The sequence below is a fragment of the Eschscholzia californica genome, unplaced genomic scaffold, assembly GCF_041429995.1.
Source record: "Eschscholzia californica isolate CP2 unplaced genomic scaffold, dmEscCali1.0.p SCAF_1, whole genome shotgun sequence".
NCBI classification, from domain to species: domain Eukaryota; kingdom Viridiplantae; phylum Streptophyta; class Magnoliopsida; order Ranunculales; family Papaveraceae; genus Eschscholzia; species Eschscholzia californica.
The window spans coordinates 45,410,506-45,431,473 of record NW_028238198.1 but is presented as its reverse complement, the minus strand read 5'-3'; the positions used below and the strand labels follow the sequence as shown (position 1 = coordinate 45,431,473).

The 20,968-nt window shown below is 37.2% G+C and overlaps 1 protein-coding gene across 2 annotated transcripts in view; it reads right to left on the bottom strand.

Annotated features, from left to right (window-relative positions):
- Positions 1–19,821, bottom strand: part of LOC147567127 (MADS-box transcription factor 23-like) — a 31,236-nt gene extending 11,415 nt beyond the window's left edge. The window contains exons 1-2 of one of the 2 annotated variants that reach the window (XM_086653749.1): positions 19,749–19,821; positions 19,301–19,590 (exon numbers count right to left, since the gene is read on the bottom strand). In XM_086653749.1, coding sequence (XP_086509875.1) covers positions 19,301–19,497 — 197 coding nt within the window. In that variant the 5' untranslated portion in view covers positions 19,498–19,590; positions 19,749–19,821. The remainder of the gene's footprint in view (positions 1–19,300; positions 19,591–19,748) is intronic. The other variant, XM_086653750.1, reaches the window with a different exon arrangement.
- Positions 19,822–20,968: the final 1,147 nt, after the last annotated feature.

The window sequence follows — 20,968 nt, the reverse complement described above, 5'->3', positions numbered from 1 at the left end:
CCTCTGGCTCCTACGATATTCTATCCTACTCATGCCCAAGTGAAGAGATGGTGTGATATCTCACAACAGAAGTTATTCGTCCGATGGTTAGAAGTTGTAGTGATTGTTCTACTAATTATTTATACGCAATGTATTTGTCAAAATGTTAAGAGTCCACTCTGTCCATGTTACTTCTTTGTATAATCAAATAAAAACTATCTTGATTGCATCTCTTTTTCTGGTTAATTAGTTGTTTTTTGACTTGGTTTATCGTTAGTTTAGTCACTTGTTTCAGTTCCGCTGTGTCTACTTCATGTGGTATTCAGAGCCACCAAAGTCTTGGGTGAAATATTCTGGAAATTTTTTTCCAGACAAGTTCTATTGTGATCAGTTGTATTCTAGTATTCTATTCCTCAAGGGATGATGAATCAATGCTCTTGTAGAGCATGTTTATCTGCAAATGGTTCATACGAATATCATTGGAATTATGGAGAACCCGTAAGAGAAATTTCATCACCTCCATACTCTTATTATACACCACTACCGTATTCATTACCTCAAACATCATCTTCACCGCCACCACAACCGTCTTCTTTTTCTTCTGAAAAACACTTCACGATTAAGTCTAATATCGGTAAGATGATACAATTATGTGACAAGATCGAGCCAATAATACTTTGACCATCTTTCACGCCTGTTGGGAGATTAGATCTCCCAACCATGAAGAAGTAAGATATGTTCAAGAAGGACATGGTACTGAAATAGAAGATGAGGAGTTCGATGACATTGATGCTGCTACATCAAATTCCGATGATATTAAGAAGGCGTTCACGGTGAACATAACAAAAAATTTTCAATTGCGGATGAAGAAGAAGAAATTTATGTGGAAACCCTAACCCCAGTCCAAATATTCAATCCATATGCAATTACAGGAGAGAGTTCCTTGTTACAAATCATAAAATTCTTCCGCATCAATTTGTGTCTTCATTGATTTCATCTCCTAAATTTCAGAAAAATCCCAAAAACCCGAAGACCTATCATACTTTTATTTGGGAACCAGGTGGTTCATTTTTTTATTATTTATTTGTTCTCTACCGTTTAATTATTCACATGATAGTCAGAACCTCGATAAGAAAATCAAAGTCGATATTAAAAAAAAAAAAGAGGAAACAAACATGATGGATTGGAAAACAACATCCAAGGTTGATTTTTCCATGGAGGAGAATGTGGTGTTTATGATCTTTTTCATCAAATTACAAGATGACATTAAATGTAGAAATCTATTGGACATTGTTTATTCACTCCACTTAACTTTGCAAGAGTCATTGCACCACAAGTTAGGTAATGAAGTTGGTGATGAATTACAAATTTGTGTTCTTCACATTCAATGCAAATTTCTTTCGAAGTGAGAATTAAGGATTGTCTTGGTGGAATTCATTGTGTGCGTCAAAATTTTTTCTGTCGAACTGTTGGGCACTAACCTCCTGAGAGAAGGGAAGGCTGATGCAGATAATAGTGGGCCTCACGGCCAAGCCTTGTGGGCCTCAGGACCAAGAGAATAGGTTTAAGTGAGGTGTTTAGCTATATCTAAGTTTAGGTATTTTATTTGTTTAGGAGTCTCCAGGTTCAAGTGTTTTATTTATTTAGGAGTTTATGAGATTAGGTATTTTATTTGTTTCTAAATAAGATTAGTAGTAATCAAAGAAAGTAGTGTTTACTAATTATTTCTTTTCTTGTTTGTGTTTATCAAGAAGTGTTTAAAACTCAAAAAGTAGAGTTCACTCTGTCCTTGTAATTTACATATTCAAATTATCAAATAAAAACTATCTTGATTGCATCTCTTTTTTTAGTTAATTAGTGGCTTAGTTCATCGTTAGTTTCGTTACTTGTTTCAATTCTGCTGCGTCTACATCATTACGCGAGTTTTTATCATAATCTTCATCCTTTGTTCGGTTACCTTCACCATTTGTTACTAGGAAATCCACTGTTTTAGCGTTCATCTTGGTAGAATATCTTCATAATTTCAGGTAATTATCTTTTAAACAAGCATTGCCCATCTAAGTATCCTCTGAAAACTGAAATCTAGTGCCACTTTGAATAGACAATTTTGAGTTTGAGATTACCAACTGCCTGTATATGTCTTGCCGACAGTTTTTATATTTGAAAGTGCTACAATCACAAAAGATTTGACAAAGAAGTTACTCAGCTGATGTGGGTTGTAATATTCATCTCTCAACAGTCCTGATTTAGTTAAAGTTTCAAATCACAACCGCCGCCACATCAGTTGGACAACTTCTTTTGTCAAAATCTTTTGTGATTTTAGTATTTTCTTTTTATATTTCCAGACGGCATGTCAAATGGTTTTAATTTTTGACATTAGTTGTTGGACTCATTTTTTGTGGCAGCTGCCTAACTCCTGAGAAATGAATTTGTGGAGCATAAACATGGTCGTCTCTTAAATGTTACAGATGCACTCAGTTTTAACTCTTACACCTCTTGTACTATCTGGGAGAGTCTATATTATTTGAAACTTAATCAATAAAATGCCCAACTCCTCTTCTTAAAAATAGACACCCACATGACATTCTCATAAGTCTCCTCCATATTATAACATGCTAAGAATAGTTTGTTTCTAATTTACAATAGGACAAGAGCATCAAACAGAAGCATGATCCCGTGCTAGCCCAAGATTTTTATCAGGTATACTTATGATTAGTAGGGCTACAACATATATGACTTGACAAAGTGTGTATGCATCTTTGTTTTATGAAGCAACAATGTCTCTCACCTCTGCTGATCAAACCACTTTTATATAGAGCACATACATGTTGAGGAAAATTTTGGTCAGCTTTGACCAAATCAAGACGTCAACAGATTGATCGAAATACACACGAAACGATCCTCGTCGAAGCAATGAGAAAGATGAATCCGAAAGAGCTCTGCCACCTGAGGCCTGACTTGGGATATCGGCACGAGTCTTCTAAGCGCCTGGAGCCCTGCTCTGACTTAGACTCAGGACGAAAGAAAAAAGATAATTAAGCTCTGGCAAAAGCTCTATCTTGGCCTTCAGAACAGTGAGAGGTCTGCTGAAGTCAGTTTGGCACCTTGAGCCTCGTATTGTCTCGAGGCGCAGGAAGGTAGATCCAGGTCAAGCTTTGACCAAATCAAGAAGTCAACAGAGACCAAAATACACATGGGTGATCCTCTTCGAGTCATCAGGGAGGTGGATCTGAAAGAGCTTTGACACCTATGCCTTGACTTGGGAGGTCGGCACGAGTCTCCTAGGCGCCTGGAGCGCTGCTCTAGCTTAGATGCAGGTCGAGAAAAAAAAGATAAATTAGTTGGCAAGTGCTCTGTCTTGGCCTTCGGAGCAGTGAGGGGTGGTCTGTTGAAATCAGCTCAACACGTTGAGCCATTACTATCTCGAGGAACGAAAAGGTGGATCCGAGTCAAGCTTCACAACCTGAACTCTGATTTGATTAGAAGTCCAAAGCAGTGAGCTTAGCTGAAAAGAGCTCGACCCCTCCAAGATCAAAACGACCAGAATAGAACAATGTGACGTGGAAGGCTAGAAAAAGCCAACAAGTCATTTTTTGTACATTAAATGTCAAAAAATTTGTCGGTGTCAAAAGATACGCACTCATCAGATTTTATCCTCCTAATATTGACCATCGAGACGTGACTCTCATCAAGACTGGTGCCTTACCACCCCCATAATCTTAGTCGAGCATCACATCTGATCAATCAAACCTATATAAGCATATCAGATTTGCCCTAAAAATGAATCAAATGTCTAATTTCTAAACTCAAACATTGGATCTTGAGGTTGTGGTTCGAATTCAACTTCATACGTTTTTTATTTTAATTTTTAAAATTATTAAATTTAACTATCTTAAATTCATATAAAATCAATTCACTACCTTAAAACCTATAAAATCAATTCAACTACCATAAACCCGTACAAACTTCAATTCATCTACTATAAACCCTTACAATCTATTCATCTACCATAAACGCTATAAAAATCAATTTATCTACCCTAAACTCTATAAACTTCAATTCATCTCCCTAAATCCCTACAAACTTCAATTCATCTATCCTAAACCCCTACGAACTTCAACTCATCTACCATAAACTCTACGAACTTCAATTCATCTACCATAAACCCTACAAATGTCAATTTATCCAGGATGCAAACTTTTGAGTTCATATCTTGTTTACATTTGATGAAGCTTTTGTGGCAATAACAAATGAATTGACACAAGTACTACAAAGAAAAGACCAAGATATTGTGATTGCCATGGATTTTGTTGAAACATCAAAAGCTAGAATCTAATATGTATGAGACCATAAGTGGTCATCATTGGTTTGGAATGTTTCTACTTTTTGTGAAAAACATAATATCGAAGTTGTTGATCTTAATGGTTCGTACATAGTTCAAGGAGAAGCAGGAGGAATGCACAACAAATTACAAACTTTTATCACAATCAAGTGGAGATTTTCAATATTGTTATTAATATGCAACTTCAAGAATTAAATGCTCGTTCCACTTAGAAGATTACCGAGTTGCTCTGTTGTATGGCATGTTTGAATCCTTCTAGAGGTTTTCCCTTTTCGACAAAAGTAAGTTGATGCGTCTTGTTGAATGTTATCTATCAGATTTCAATAGTCTTGACACTATGCTACTTAGTTCTCAACTTGATAATTACATTTCCGATATGAGGCAGAATGATGATTTCTCATATTTAGATGGGATTGGAGCTCTTGCTAGAACGTTGGTGGAAACTAAGAGGAGTAAAGCATATCATTTAGTTGATTTGCTTATCATTTTAGCACTAACTTTGTCGGTTGCAACTACCTTTGTTGAAAGAGTTTTTTCAACTATGAAGCTAGTTAAAACACGCTTAAGAAACAAGATAAGTGATGTGTGGCTGAATGATAGTTTAGTAGTCTTTATTGAAAAAGAAGTTTTTAGTGAATTGACAATGAGTCGATTATGCGAACATTTCAAAATATGAACTCTCGTAGAAGTCAATTGCGTTTATAATCGTTGATGTATTAATATAATTAATGAATACAAGTATTTAATTAATTATTGTGTTTACAAAATATAATTATTTAGGTATATAAATCCGCACCCCTTAAGTGAAAATCCTAGATCCGTCCCAGCCTCTCTGTGATGAGATAACCTTGGTTAATTGTTATACTAGACGATTAACAACTAAAGTAAATGTTAGGCATCGACTATCATGATAGATTTTCTTTTGTTTCAAAATTAGTTACTATTTCCTTTCTTCTTTCTTTAGATTTAATCAAAGGTCGATCTTTACAACAACTTGATGTTTACGCCTTTCTTCAAGATAATGTGAATGAACTACGGTATGTGGCATATACCCTTAGTTTTGACATTAGGGGGAGTGTGAATTATGTTTGTCTTAAGAAATCTTTTTATGGTCTCAAACAAATCTCTGGTAAGTCGTTTACAAAAATTTCAGCTATATTGTTGCAAGAAGGCTTCACACTATAATGTTTGGATAATTTTTTGTTTGCATATCACCAGATGACATCTTTTGTTCATCCTTATTTATTTGGATGACATTGTAGTCAGATGCCATCTTATTTTAAAATATTTCAGAAAAGTTTTCTACAAAAAATCTTGAATGCCTTCAATATTTATGTGAGTAATCTCACTTTCCTTGTGGTATTTTCCATGTCAGGGAAAATACACCCTTGATATTCTTCAGGAGGTTGATTTGACGAGTTTTGAATTTGCTTTTAGATATGAAATAAAATATTATAGTTAATAAGGGTAACACAGAAATCAAGGGAAATCTTCTCATATATATATATATATATATATATATATATATATATACACACACGAATTGGATGCACTGATATTAGAGTAGTTTATATATTTATATTATCTCTCTTTATTTATTTCTATTTATTGTAGTACTCTTCTATTATAAATAAACATGAAGGTATATTGTTTTCCTCAATCAAAACCTAAATCATTCATAGTATCTTAGCTTAGAAAACTCTAACGAGTATAGTTTGATCATATTTCGCTTCCGCTTAACTGGCGGTGGTAGCTGATTCAATGATTATTGTCTGTCGGGATCAAAGTTAAATTTTCTTTTTCTGTTCTTGTTTTTTTTATTTCAATTACATTAAGGTTAGTGTCAATTATTTTTTCTAGTGTTCTGATCGTTTTTGGATTACCAAATTAAAATTTGATATTCTTCGCCATGAAAGTTGAAAGACTAATCATATATCGATTTGATTACGAGTTTGGTTGATTGTTCAAGTAACTTCCGTTTTGGTGGAAGATTTATACCATGTGTTAAGGATATTGATTCACTAATGAAAGAGAGTTAGTTAATATTCATAAGTTAGTTACAGTTAAGTATAGTTAGTTGAGAAGTCGGTTATAAAGTTTGTTAAGATACCAGCTCACTTTCTCTCACTATAACTACCTCATCTCTCTCTGTCTAGAACTTCTATTTATATTGAACTCTTTGTATCATTCACTCACTTGATTGATTTTCATCAATAAGAAAGTTCAGTTTATTTACCTTCTTCTCTGTTTCAATATGGTACCAGAGCCATGAAATCAATCATTCTTCTTCTTTCTTCTTAAATTTTTCTTTTGATTGTTTCAATTTCATCAAACTATTCCAGCGACCACAATGATCGTTTGATCAGTTCTTCTTCCTTTACTTGAATTTTCATTCAACTGCAACTATTCTTCTTCTTTCTTCTGGTTTTTCAGTTCAATTTTAGCTCCATTTTCGTTCAAATCTGCAGTCTTTTCTTTTATTTACTATTGAAAACCTAAATAATTCTACTTTTCCATGGCTACATCTTCTTCTTCTTCCTCCTCTCAATTTTCACACATCAATCTTCCTATTCCATATATAGTAAATCAGTATGTCTCGAATAAGTTGTCATCAACAAATTACTTGTTCTGGAAATCTCAATTTCTTCCTCTTCTTCGTTCTTATGATGTTCTTGGCTTTGTTGATGGCACAATTCCATGTCCAATCAAACTTATCAGATCACTCACTACTGATCAACCTATTCCTAATCCTAATTTTCTTTTGTGGCAGAAACAAGATCAAATGATCTTAAGCTCGCTATTAACTTCTCTAACAGAAGAAACACACAGTCAAGTTCTTGATTTGAATACTTCTCATGAAGTATGGATGGAGTTGGAGAGATCTTATTCATCTCACTCCAAAGCGCGTATATCTAATCTCAAAAATGATCTTCAAAATCTCAAGAAAGGTTCAGATTGTATTCAAATTTATTTCAACAAAGCAAAATCCATTGCTTTACAATTAAAGCAAGCTTCTAAAATCATTGATGATGATGACTTGTGTGATATTATTCTTCGAGGTTTATCATCTGATTTCGGTTCTTTTAGGGTTGCCTTCTCTCTAAAAACACAAATTTACTACTGTTAATGAATTACTTGGTTTGCTTCTAATTGAGGAAAATCGACTACAGCAATAACATTCTTTTAATCTAGCAAACTCTTCTGTTCATTTGACTCAAGGTGTTCCATCCAGAGGTTATCATAGAGGTCCTATACCTTATTATCGAGGTAGAGGCAGATCTGATCCTTGATTTCATGGTCGATCTTACTCAAGAGGTAGATCTTTCTCTTCTTCCTCTATTACTAGTTCTCCTGTCATTTGTCAAACTTGTGGTAAGTCTGGTCATACTGCTTTCTATTATTATAACAAAAATAATCAGGCTTTTACACCAAAATCATCATCTTCTCAAGATCATCATTCATATCTTACTGAGTTTGAGGAACCTTTTATGCATCAATCTGAACCTATCTCTTATCCTATTCAGTCTGATGGATATTCTTCTTATTATCCTATTGATTCAGACAATTACTCCTTTATTGATTATCCATCTGATCCACATTCCACTACTGAGTTGGAATCCTATTTCCCTGAAATACACAATACATATACTAATTTCACTCCAAGCTTAGCTGCTTCTTCTACTCATCATACACCAATATCATCAACCAAAACTTGGAACCCTGATACTGGTGCTACACATCATGTCACTCCAGATTTGTCCAATCTCAGCACTCAATCTGAATTCAAAGGCAAAGGACATGTCAAAATAGGTAATGCCTCGGGTTTACCCATTTTACACTCTGGCTCTACTTATGCTTCCTCTAATGCTAACTCTTTTATTTTGAATGATATTCTTCATGTTCCTCATCTAACTAAGCATCTTATTTCTGTTCATAAGTTTGCAAAATATAATAATTGCTATTTTCAATTCTTTCCTCACTTTTTCAACATCAAGGATCTTCACACTGATAAGTAGCTTCTACATGGTCCTTGTGAGGATGGTGTTTATCAACTCTCTCTTCAAACCAAGACACAATCTCAGCAACCAAGTAAGCCTTCTCATTCTTCAGCATTTTTTACAGAATTGGCTGCAGATTGGCACTCTAGATTGGGACATCCAGCTTTCAGAACTCTGAAACATATTATTCAGTCCAATAATCTGCAACTTATCTCTATGCTTCGTTACATTTGTAATTCATGTCAAGTGGTCAAGAGTCACTCTTTACCACATAAGTCTACTATTTCTCATGTTTCTTTCCCTTTGGAGATTGTTCATTCTGATGTATGGGGGCCTTCTCCTTATCCTTCTTTGAATGGTTACAAGTATTATGTAACTTTTTTAGACACTTACACTAGATATACTTGGATTTTCCCAATTACTCAGAAATCAGATGTTTTCTCTACTTTTCTTTTGTTCAAAGCTCATGTAGAGATCAATCTCAAGATCAAGTTTATTCAATCTGATTGGGGTAGAGAGTTTAGAAATGTTTCAAAGTATCTGGAAGCTAATGGTATTGGTCATATAATTACTTGTCCACATGAACATGCTCAAAATGGTATGATTGCAAGAAAACATAGGCATATTGTTGACACTGGCCTAGCTCTTCTAGCTCATGCTAATTTACCCTTAACTTTCTAAGATTTTGCTTTTGATATTGCTATCTATTTGATAAATAGACTACCTACTCCTGTTCTTTAAGGAGTTTCTCTTCTAGAAGCTCTTTTTCATGTTAAGCCTAACTGTGAGTTTCTTAAAGTCTTTAGTTGTTGTTGTTATCCTTATCTTCGACCATTTAGCCAACACAAGTTTTAATATAGATCCTCTATTCACATATTTCCGGGCTATAGTCCTAAACATAAAGGTTACAAGTGCTTTAATCCTCTTACCAACAAAATTGTGATCTCTACTAATGTGACATTTGATGAAAGTTCTTTTCCTTTTTCCTCTGTCACTTCTTCTTTAAAGGTTTCATCTCCAACTTCATTTCCTCTTGTTCCTCCACCATTATCTCTTCCTCCCACATCATCTCTTCCTCCACCTTCATCTCTTCCTCCATCTTCATCTCTTCCTCCCACATCATCTCTTCCTCCACCTTCATCTCTTCCTCCATCTTCTTCTCTTTCTCCACCTTCATCTCTTCCTTCCTCATCCTCTCTTCCTCCACCTATATCTCTTCCTCCACCTCTTCCTCCATCTTCCTCTATTCCTCCATCTTCTTCTCTTCATCCCATGGTTACTAGAATAAAGGATGGTACTAGAAAACCAAAAGTCTATTCTACATCAGTTTCACCCTTTTGTTCTGATTCCACTCCCACTACTTTTCTCAGGCCTCAAAGGATCCTAAGTGGAGAAGTGCTATGTCTGAAGAGATTAATGCCCTCATACATAATGGCACTTGGATTCTTACTTCTCCTACTCCTCAGATGAATATTGTTGGTTGTAAATGGGTCTTTCGAATCAAGAATCATGTTGATGGTAGCATTGCTAGATACATAGCCAGATTAGTTGCCAGGGGTTTTAATCAAGTTAAGGGGATTGATTATGAGGAAACATTTAGTCCTGTCATAAAGCCTGCTTCTATTCGTATAACTATTTCTTTGGTTGTTACTAAATGTTGGTCTATCAGGCAGCTTGACATTAAGAATGCATTCTTAAATGGATTTCTCAAAGAAGAGGTTTATATGAGCCAACCTCCAGGGTTTGAGGACTTGGACAATCCTTCTCATGTATGTAAACTCAAGAGATCCCTTTATGGTCTTAAGCAAGCACCTAGGGCCTGGTTTGAAAGATTAAGCCAGTTTCTTCTTAGTCAACAGTTTACTGCCTCCAAGACTGACATTTCTCTCTTCTTCAAGTTCTCTTCTACCTCAGTGATCTATATTCTTATCTATGTGGATGATATTATCATCACAGGGGATAATTCAGACTTGCTTCAAGCCACAATTACTGATTTGGCTCATGAATTTGCTATTACAGACCTTGGGTCTTTAAGTTTCTTTTTGGGTATTGAGGTTAGTCCAATCTCTACTGGTTTGGCTTTCTCTCAAAAGCAATATATTCACAACCTACTTCTTAAGACCAACATGATTGAAGCTAAAGAGGTTTCCACTCTTATGGCATCCACATTGGTTCTTAAGAAAGAAGTTGGTGAACCACTTGATGTTGTTACAACTCAACTCTATAGAAGCACAGTTGGAGCACTTCAGTATGTCACTAATACTAGGCCATATATAGCCTTTTTAGTTAACAAAGTGTGTCAGTTCCTTAAACAACCTACTACTGATCATTGGTGTGCAGTAAAAAGAATTTCAAGGTATCTCAAACACACTATAGATTGTCCCTTTCATATCACCAGATCTTCTCTATCTCTTCATGGTTTTTCTGATCAGCAACACCCCTCTCTTTAAGCCTATTCTGATGCTGATTGGGCTGGATGCCCTGATGATAGAAAATCTACTGGGGGTTTACTGATTTTTATGGTTCTAACCTTGTTGCCTGGTGTTCTAAGAAGCAAAACACAGTTGCTCGATCAAGTACTGAGGCTGAGTACAAATCAATTGCTGTTTCTACAGTTGAGCTAATTTGGATTCAATCTCTATTTGAAGAATTACACATTTCTGAGGGTCAATGACCTGTTCTTTGGTGTTATTATTTTGGGTGCCGCTTACTTAACTGCCAATCCCATTTTTCATAGTCGAATGAAACATGTGGAGATAGCTTATCATTTTGTCAGGGACCTGGTTAAGCAGAAGAAGCTTCAAGTCATGCACATTTCAACTCATGATCAGCTAGCTGACATTCCCACCAAGCCTTTATCCTCCTCTAGATTTTCTCTTCTTCGGTCCAAGCTTAACATTGCTTCACCCATGTTAATCTTGCGGGGGAATGTTAAGGATATTGATTCACCAATGAAAAAGAGAGTTAGTTAATATTCATATGTTAGTTATAGTTAGGTATATTGAACTCTTTGTATCATTCACTCACTTGATTGATTTTCATCAATAAGAAAGTTCAGTTTATTTACCTTCTTCTCTGTTTCAATACCATGAAAAGGAGTACTTGTTGTCGATTGATAGCGGTTGTCATTGTTTGTCGTCATTTGGAGTGCAAAGTTGTTGTCTCCCTGTTGGTGTTTTTGCTCGGTTTATCTTTCACAAGTCAGTCGTCTCATGTTTTTGCTATGGGCCTCTGAATCTATGTCATTAAGCTCATTAAGTGCAAATGGCTTTTGAATCTAGTGTTATTTTTAGATGACCTCTGAATCTTGTGAGATTATGCCATGTTTGCTCGTTGTTACTGTCGTAATGTTTCTACCACTCTTTTTTTTGTTGTGAGAGATTTCTACCACTCTACGCCACATAAAGTTTGTTCATCAACCAATTCCATGATTACTTTAATGAAAAGTTTGTCGAAGAATCGTCTCATCAAATTTCCTCTCATGGATTTATTTTTCAAATTGGACTTTCGCTTTGATCCTCCGTTCAATTAGCGGGAGGGTAATAAGGGGCATACAAATCAAGAGAAATCTTCTCATATATATCTCCAAGATATAAACGGATTAGATGCACTTGAATTAGGGTTGGTTCTATGTTTATGTTATCTCTCTATGTTTCTATTATTTGTAATACTCTTCTATTATATAAAAACATGGAGATATATGGTTTTCTGTGAGAGGCGGTTTGGTGAAGAGGTGAGAGGCGGTTTTGGTTTCTAAAAGCTATTCAATTTGGTTTCTAAATTGGATAGAAACCGCCAAGCTAAGCTTTCCAAAATTGAGGTCGGTGGATGCATACCAAATTGGTTTCCAATTTTGGTTCAATTCCCACCGCCTCATAATAATATAAATAGGGGGTTGATCAACATCAACAACACACCAACACAACTACTCAACAACAACTCTTCTTTAGAGAGCTAGAGCGAGAGAGCAAGAGTGAGAGAAATTTTTCATAGTTTTGAGCGGTGTTAAATTTCTCGGTCGTCGAAGATTTAGTATAGAAGGTTATTACTATACGGTACCATCTTGGGACGAACTTGCGGGTTGTGTTAGTCGTCTTCATCTATCCTTCAATAAAGATTTCTTGTTCGCCCGAGGACGTAGGCTTTAAAGCCGAACCTCGTTAAATTCTGTTCGCATATTTGATTTTGACTTAGCTTTTCGATTAATCTTCATAATCGGATCAATTTCTGGGTAGGTTCGATAGCTTCCGTGTCCTTTAGTTACAACAATTGGTACCAGAGCCTTGTTGAGATTGAACGAAGAAGAAGATGGGATCGAGAAGTGGTACGGTCAAAGCAGGGAAATATGAGATAGAGAAGTTCAATGGGAAAAACGATTTTTCTTATTGGCAGATGCAGATGAAGAATCTGTTAATCTCGCAGAAATTACACAAGACGTTGACGGGAAAGAAACCAGGAGATATGTCAGATGAGGATTGGGAAGAGTTAGATCTCGAAGCACGGGCTACCATTATGTTGTGTCTTGAGAGGTCTACTTAAAATCTCGAAGCGGGTGTGTGGTTAAAGCTAGAAAGTAGTTTCATGACGAAAACTTTAACGAATCGGGTCTACTTAAAATCCAAATTATTCACATGTAGAATGGAAGAGGGTTCTTCTATTCAGGAATATGTGAATAGGTTTGACAGGATTATCTCAGATTTGAAGGATATTGATGTTAAGGTTGAGGATGAGGACCAAGCCCTCATATTGTTACTTTCATTACCTAAATCCTATGAGAACCTTGTTCAAACTTTGATGCTTGTTGGTGATAGTCTAACCATGGAAGAGACGAGAAATTCGCTATTAGCGGATGACCTTCGTAAGGTTGCTACTAGCAGTATGGCGTCGGGTGGAGTAGACAAGGAACAAGCACAAGGGTTGTTTGTAACGAGGGGGAGGAGTAATGAAAGGGGAAAGGGAAAGGGCGGGAAATCTAGATCCAAATCTAGAGGCTCTTTCAAGAAAACGTGCTTTAGTTGTGGTGAGCTTGGCCACTTTAAAGCGGCTTGTCCAAAGAGAAAGTTGAAGCAAAAGAACGAAGGCTACAAGGAGAAACAAGAGATGCAAGAGGCGGGATATGTGTCAGAAGAGGCGGACGAATGTTTCTCGGTGACAGAGGTGTCTGAGAAGATCTTCGATAAGTGGATGCTTGATTCAGGGGCGTCACACCATATGTGCCCAAATAGGGAGTGGTTTACTACCTATAGGAGTATAGATGGTGATATAGTTATACTGGGTGATGATAGTATATGTAAAACTGTGGGACTCGGAACAATACGGATCAAGATGCACGATGGAGTGGTGAGAACATTGACGGACGTAAGACACATACCCGATTTGCGGAAAAATCTAATTTCCCTTGGTGTGTTGGAGCGGAGCGGCTGTAAGATAATTATAGAGAATGGCTCCATAAAAGTCGTTAAGGGTTCTTTGGTGGTAATGAGAGGTACTCGTTACGGTAATTTATACAAACTTTTGGGGACAACAATTACGGGAGATGTAGCAGTAGGAATCAGTGGAAGGGATCCAACGGCTAGTACGAGGCTTTGGCATATGCGCCTTGGGCATATGTCAGAAAAGGGTCTATCTTTGATGTGCGGGAAAGGCTTGTTGAAGGACATGAAGAAGCCTTGCATGGAGTTTTGTGAGCATTGTGTGTTCGGGAAGGCACACCGAGTGACGTTCTCTACAAGCAAGCACAGGAGCAAAGAGGTGTTAGACTGCGTACACACCGATGTCTGGGGACCGGCAAAGTTACCTTCCAAGGGTGGTTCCAGGTATTTTGTTACATTCTTTGATGATCATTCGAGATTTGTCTGGCTTTATTTTCTGAAGCATAAGAATGAGGTATTCAAAACATTCCTGGTGTGGAAAGCAATGGTTGAGAACAAAACTGGTCGAAAGCTGAAGACGTTAAGGTCGGATAATGGGACCGAGTACACGGATGGGGCATTCAAGGAGTTTTGTAATCAGGAAGGCATTGTGAGGCACTGGACAGTAGTAAACACACCTCAGCAGAATGGAGTCGCAGAGAGATTGAACCGTACACTACTTGAGAAGGCTAGATGTATGCGCTCCAATTCGGGATTAGGCGTAGAATGGTGGGCAGAATCTGTTGCTACAGCTTGTTATATTGTGAACAGGTCTCCACATTCTTCTTTAGATGGCGGCATACCTTACGAGGTGTGGTCAGGTGAACATGCAGATTATGGGAGACTTAAGGTTTTCGGTTGTACGGCCTATTACCATGTTAAAGGTAACAAACTTGACAATAGAGCAAAGAAGGCAATTTTCTTAGGATATGCTACAGGAGTCAAGGGTTATCGGCTATGGTGTACGGAAGACAAGAAGTTTGTAATCAGCAGAGATGTGGTGTTTGATGAGTCATCTATTGTAGCTATGGCGAAAGCTACGGTGCCTAGTTGTGGTGATGTTGGGTCTACTAAAGCTCAAGTAGTGGAAGTAGAAGCCGAAGACCAACGGGTTTCTAGGAATCATGATCAGGTGGAGCATCAGGATAATACTCAGGATGAGGAAATTGATGAACCCGATCATGAGGAGGTTCAAGGGGAAGGTACACAAGTTTTACAACAACAACAGCAGGATGTTTCGGTACACACTAGGCCGAAACGGTTATATAAGCCGGTACAGAGGTTAGGGTCAGACAAACCTCTTAGGCATTACGGGCAGGCAAATGTGGTTGAATATGCACTCTCGGTGGAAGACGACGAGCCGGTCACCTTCAAACAAGCTATTACCGCGGAGGAAAGAGAGAGTTGGTTGGTTGCTATGCAAGAAGAGATGGAGTCTCTTCACAAGAACAAGACATGGGAGGTTGTCCCATTGCCCGAAGGTAAGTCTGTTATTGGTTGTAAATGGGTGTACAAGAAGAAAGAGGATTCTTCCGAGATCAAGGGTACAAGGTATAAGGCAAGACTAGTGGCCAAGGGTTATGCACAGAAAGAAGGGGTCGACCACAATGAGGTTTTCTCACCGGTCGTGAAACATACTTCTATTCGGGTGCTATTGAGTATTGTTGCTCACAGGGATCTTGAGCTGGAACAACTCGATGTTAAAACCGCCTTCTTGCACGGAGATTTGGAAGAAGAAATTTATATGGCTCAACCTGAGGGATACAAGGTTGAGGGCAAAGAAAATCAAGTATGTCATTTGAGGAAGTCTCTTTACGGATTGAAACAATCCCCTCGCCAATGGTACAAACGATTTGATTTTTTCATGCTAAAGCATGGTTTTCACAGAAGTGACTATGATTGTTGTGTATACATCAAGAAGCTTCGCGAAGGTGACTTTATTTATCTCCTTTTGTATGTGGATGACATGCTTATTGCTTCTCGAAGCATGGTGGAGATAGATAAGTTGAAATCTCAACTCAGTCAAGAGTTTGAGATGAAAGACATTGGCGCTGCAAAGAAGATACTGGGAATGGAGATTAAGAGAGAGCGGTCAAGTAAGAAACTGTACTTGAATCAGAAAGGTTACATCGAACGAGTAGTTTCTCGGTTCGGGATGCAGAATGCGAAGGCGGTGTCAACACCTTTGGCACCACACTTCAGGCTCTCGGGAAAACAATCTCCCACTACTACGGTGGAGAAGGATCATATGGATCGTATACCGTATGCTAGTGCAGTTGGCAGTTTGATGTACGCTATGGTGTGTACTCGTCCGGACATTTCACAGGCGGTCAGTGTGGTTAGTAGGTTTATGGCAAACCCGGGGAAGACACATTGGGAAGCTGTGAAGTGGGTCTTGAGGTACTTGAAGGGTACCGTTGATACGGGTTTGTGCTTTGGTGGAGACACATGTCAGGTAAGCGGTTATGTTGACTCGGATTATGCTGGCGATCTAGATAGAAGACGATCTACTACTGGTTATGTATTTAAGGTACATGGTGCTCCAGTAAGTTGGCGATCGATGTTACAATCTACAGTTGCGTTATCTACTACGGAGGCCGAGTATATGGCTATGGCCGAGGGTGTGAAGGAAGCATTGTGGTTGTGGGGTCTTCTGGATGATCTAAGGATTAAGCAAGAGTGCGTGGATGTATGGTGTGATAGTCAAAGTGCGATCCACTTGGCGAAGAATCAGGTTCACCATGCTCGCACTAAGCATATCGATGTCAGGTATCACTTTGTACGAGATGTCATAGAGGAAGGTGATGTTTCTCTCATGAAGGTACACACAGATGAGAATCCCGCGGACATGTTGACTAAAGTGGTGACGTGTAGCAAGTTTCAGCATTGTCTGGAATTGCTGCAAATCGGCTCGTGTTAAGTTGCCCGAAAGGGCGTAATGGCGACAAGGTAATCTTTATGTGAAGGGTTGGTAGAACTACGGTAGGCTTGATCCTGTAAAAGGGTACGTAGGCAGCCATGGTCATATGGTGCAGTCAGATGAAGTTACAAGAAGCAGATATATCTTACAAGGAGTATCCTGGTGTTCGTCCAAAATTTGAAGTATATCAAATTGTGTACGAGGTGGAGAATTGTGAGAGGCGGTTTGGTGAAGAGGTGAGAGGCGGTTTTGGTTTCTAAAAGCTATTCAATTTGGTTTCTAAATTGGATAGAAACCGCCAAGCTAAGCTTTCCAAAATTGAGGTCGGTGGATGCATACCAAATTGGTTTCCAATTTTGGTTCAATTCCCACCGCCTCATAATAATATAAAGAGGGGGTTGATCAACATCAACAACACACCAACACAACTACTCAACAACAACTCTTCTTTAGAGAGCTAGAGAGAGAGAGCAAGAGTGAGAGAAATTTTTCATAGTTTTGAGCGGTGTTAAATTTCTCGGTCGTCGAAGATTTAGTATAGAAGGTTATTACTATACGGTACCATCTTGGGACGAACTTGCGGGTTGTGTTAGTCGTCTTCATCTATCCTTCAATAAAGATTTCTTGTTCGCCCGAGGACGTAGGCTTTAAAGCCGAACCTCGTTAAATTCTGTTCGCATATTTGATTTTGGCTTAGCTTTTCGATTAATCTTCATAATCGGATCAATTTCTAGAATAGGTTCGATAGCTTCCGCGACTTTTAGTTCTAACATTTTCCTCAACCAAAACTTAAATCTTGCAATATAGTGACGCCTTCTGGTGGTACTTTATAAGAGGACCCATCCCAATTTTGTGAACTCATTGCTGATTGCTTCATCTAAGTAACAGTCAACTTGAAAATTTTGAAGTCAACTTTAGCAAGCTCCTACAAATGTCCATTTACAAGTCACCTACCCAGTCCTTTGTTATCTTCAATGACACTACTTTATCTTCTTTGAGCTTTACTCAGCTTCGTGATTACGCTGATTCCAATTGGGTTAGTTGTTCTACTTGTCTGTGAGGTCACAGTCCATTAAGATAATCAAACAGCTCTCCAGCCAAAAATCTTGTCTTTCATGATTTTACCCAGTATATCGAAATTGACGGTCACTTCATCCGTGAAAGAGTTCAATCATGCGCTATAGCCCTAACATGCACCAAATGTTCTTGCGAAAGCATTGGAAGCTGCTGAACATCAACGACTTACTTGCAAATGTGGCATTCGAGATAGTTCTTTGAGGACTCTAAGTGGAGGATGAGTTGATGCACATATCAGCCTATCTGAGAATCTTCACCGACTCACCTTCTTATTGAGCTAACCGAGTGAATATTTATCAAGAAGCCTTGCATGTTCGTCTTCGTGCATATCTTAGGAAGACCAAAGATATAGTGATAATTAAGAAACCCTAGGTGTTTTAATAAAATTAAGGTATCATACATTTTAACAAACCAAAATCTATTAATACTCTTCGATAGGTAAAAACACCTGAAGTGCTAGCTGCTCTTCCTGTTCGGATAGAATCGAGACAACTTTTTAATGCGAAAAGAATTCCTCGTGTTCGACTTTCTATAATTAATATAGCAAAGTCTTATTGCAATCTCACACTCCAACTTTCATATCTTCCTCATCATCATCATCACTTTAGACAATACTTAATAAAGAAGCCTAAATTCTTAATTAGCAACTAAGTTTCAAGAAGACATCTAAGGTAGTTAAACGAATATCATCATTAAACTTAATCTTGTAGAATTTTGCAAGAAGTATTAGACCCGTTTCATTAACAACTCGTCTTTCTAATTTATTCTACTTAAAGCTTGAATATGACAGACTTTCAGACAATGTTATAAGATGGAATCAAGGAAAAGGCTTATTAAGAAACTTCATAAGAACAATACCTAAGTACTTTCATTAGTAATTAGTAATAGCTAGGCATAATAGCTTTCTTTGCACTCACCATGTTTTCATTTTTAGGGCTTCTATTGAATTTTAAGTAGGTTTATGATTGTACATCTATGCTATCCCTAATATCAAAACTTAAGCTAGGGAAGAGAAAATGGAACAAAGATTAGTAAATTATGATACAATGTTTATTTGTTCCCCTCAAAGAAGAAACCTAATATTTTGCAGCTGCAATATGTACTTCTATTCTGATAATGCACTCTTCTTGTCATTCCTTTCTTGAACATACATAAAATCAGACCTTACTAATCATTCTTTTTCGTGTTCACGTCTCAAAACAAGAACTACGGAAGATAATCATCAGCTAACCGGACGATTATGTCACATAGATTAACATGGTGTGTCATAAAAAAAGTCAAGGAAATACTACAACACCTAACATTAGACATTCAACCTCAAATCGACCAAACAAGCTCAAATTTTCGCCTTATTCTTCCTTGATCGAATCGGAGAGATGACACTAAATCTAAGCATTTTGTGGTAATTTATATGCATAAATTAGGTTTTTTTCCTCATTAGGCCTAGTGGTCAACCTTACTTTTGGCAAAAAGATGGTGATTCAAATAAGTTATATGCTTTATGTGTAAATACTAATTAATCGTAGAAGCTAAGAAAACAAGTGCGAAAGAGCGAGAAAGAAAGGGATCTCACAAAGTTTGATCGGACCTGTTACTGGCAAAATCGTAGAGCTTTCCAGTGCTAGAAAAGATCATTAAACCCACTTCAGCATCGCAAAGGATCGCCAATTCTTTAGCCTTCTTTAACAACCCATTCCTTCGCTTTGAAAACGTAACTTGTCTACTCGTCGTATTGTCGATCCTCCGAATCACTATCTTTCCTCTCCCCATATTCAAATTCTAGGGTTTGTCTCACTCTTTTCTATCTTTACTTATCTTCTTTATAGATGTACAATCAAATTAAGAGATGTAAAATTTCCAAACCTACCAAACCAAAAAAACAGAAAAGAGAACTCCAATTGATTAAGATCTAGTAAATATAGTACTAAAAAAGACAAGAACTTTAAACAACAACAAACAAAAGATAGTCTAAAAATGGATTCAAAACAATGGCAAATTCAAGAGAGAGAAAGAGATTGAACCTCTCAGTTTTTGGCAAGTTTCTTCTTCAAGAGAGAGACGACTATTTGATCAGAGACTCTTTTTTAATGACTTTCTCTTTAGATAACCTCCTTTATTAGGAAAGCTAATTAGTGGTATTTTTTTAGAGAAAGAGAAAGTGATAAAACCACTCTGGTTTTTTAAGGTAAAGTTGAAAACCGCTTAGTGGTTTTACCGTTTTAAGGTATTGCTTAAAGTGGGAATCCGAGGCCCCCTATACAAATTATCGTGCTGCCTGCCGTATCGAACATTGACACGTGGGAAGAAATAAACAAAAAAAACATAAGACGTACTCCCAGTCATGGGGACTTGGTCTTTTCTCTGCCCTTTTCTTTTTCAAAATGACGAATGTATCCCTACTTCCCACTTGAGGTGATGTACTTGGAGTTATTTTTTCTTCTTGTTCATTATGTTTAGACATTATTATTAGCACCACATCTAATTTCAAGTTTTAGAATCGAATTATGTGCCCGATGGGTCAAGTGGAAAGGTTGGTTAGTGGAATCCCAATCAGATGGTCGATTATTTTTTGTTGAACTTGATGTGATGTAGTTTGCAAGTTGTGGTTATAATAGTCGACTTTGATTCTGTCTAGCTGTCGTCGAGTTGTACTTTTACTAGACGATTCCGATTCAACCTGGTGGCGAGTTATGTTTATGTAGTCAGCTCAGATTTAGCTCAGCGACTTTATGAAGTTGACTTCAGAACGAACTATTAAGAATATATCGATCTAAGTCCTGAAAAAATCAAACTAAAATTCACCAATCGATTTATCTTTTCTAATTTTTTAGTGGATTTTGTAGTGTCTTCAACTCAAAACATCTATGGAAATACGATCTCTTGCATCAACAAGACAAACATTACCCAACCATAGAGTTTTTGTAGTACACAGCAAAGGGCAAAAATCATACAGCTAAAATGCCTAATAAGTTGATATGAATTTAAATTCTCAGATATCTATCAACATGGTTATATGTCGATATTTTGTTATTCTAGTTAGATTCGAGACATTCAGATTTTAACTTCAATTTCTATAGAAATAATTCCTTCCTTGATTGATATCTCTCTTGAACAAAATTACGTGTCTATCCTCTATAACTGCTACGTCGTATTTTATGAGATCGCAAGTATCATAATTATTAGAGAAAGAGAGAGGGAGGAAACTAGGAAGGTTGATTTAAATTACATATGCAAGTGACAC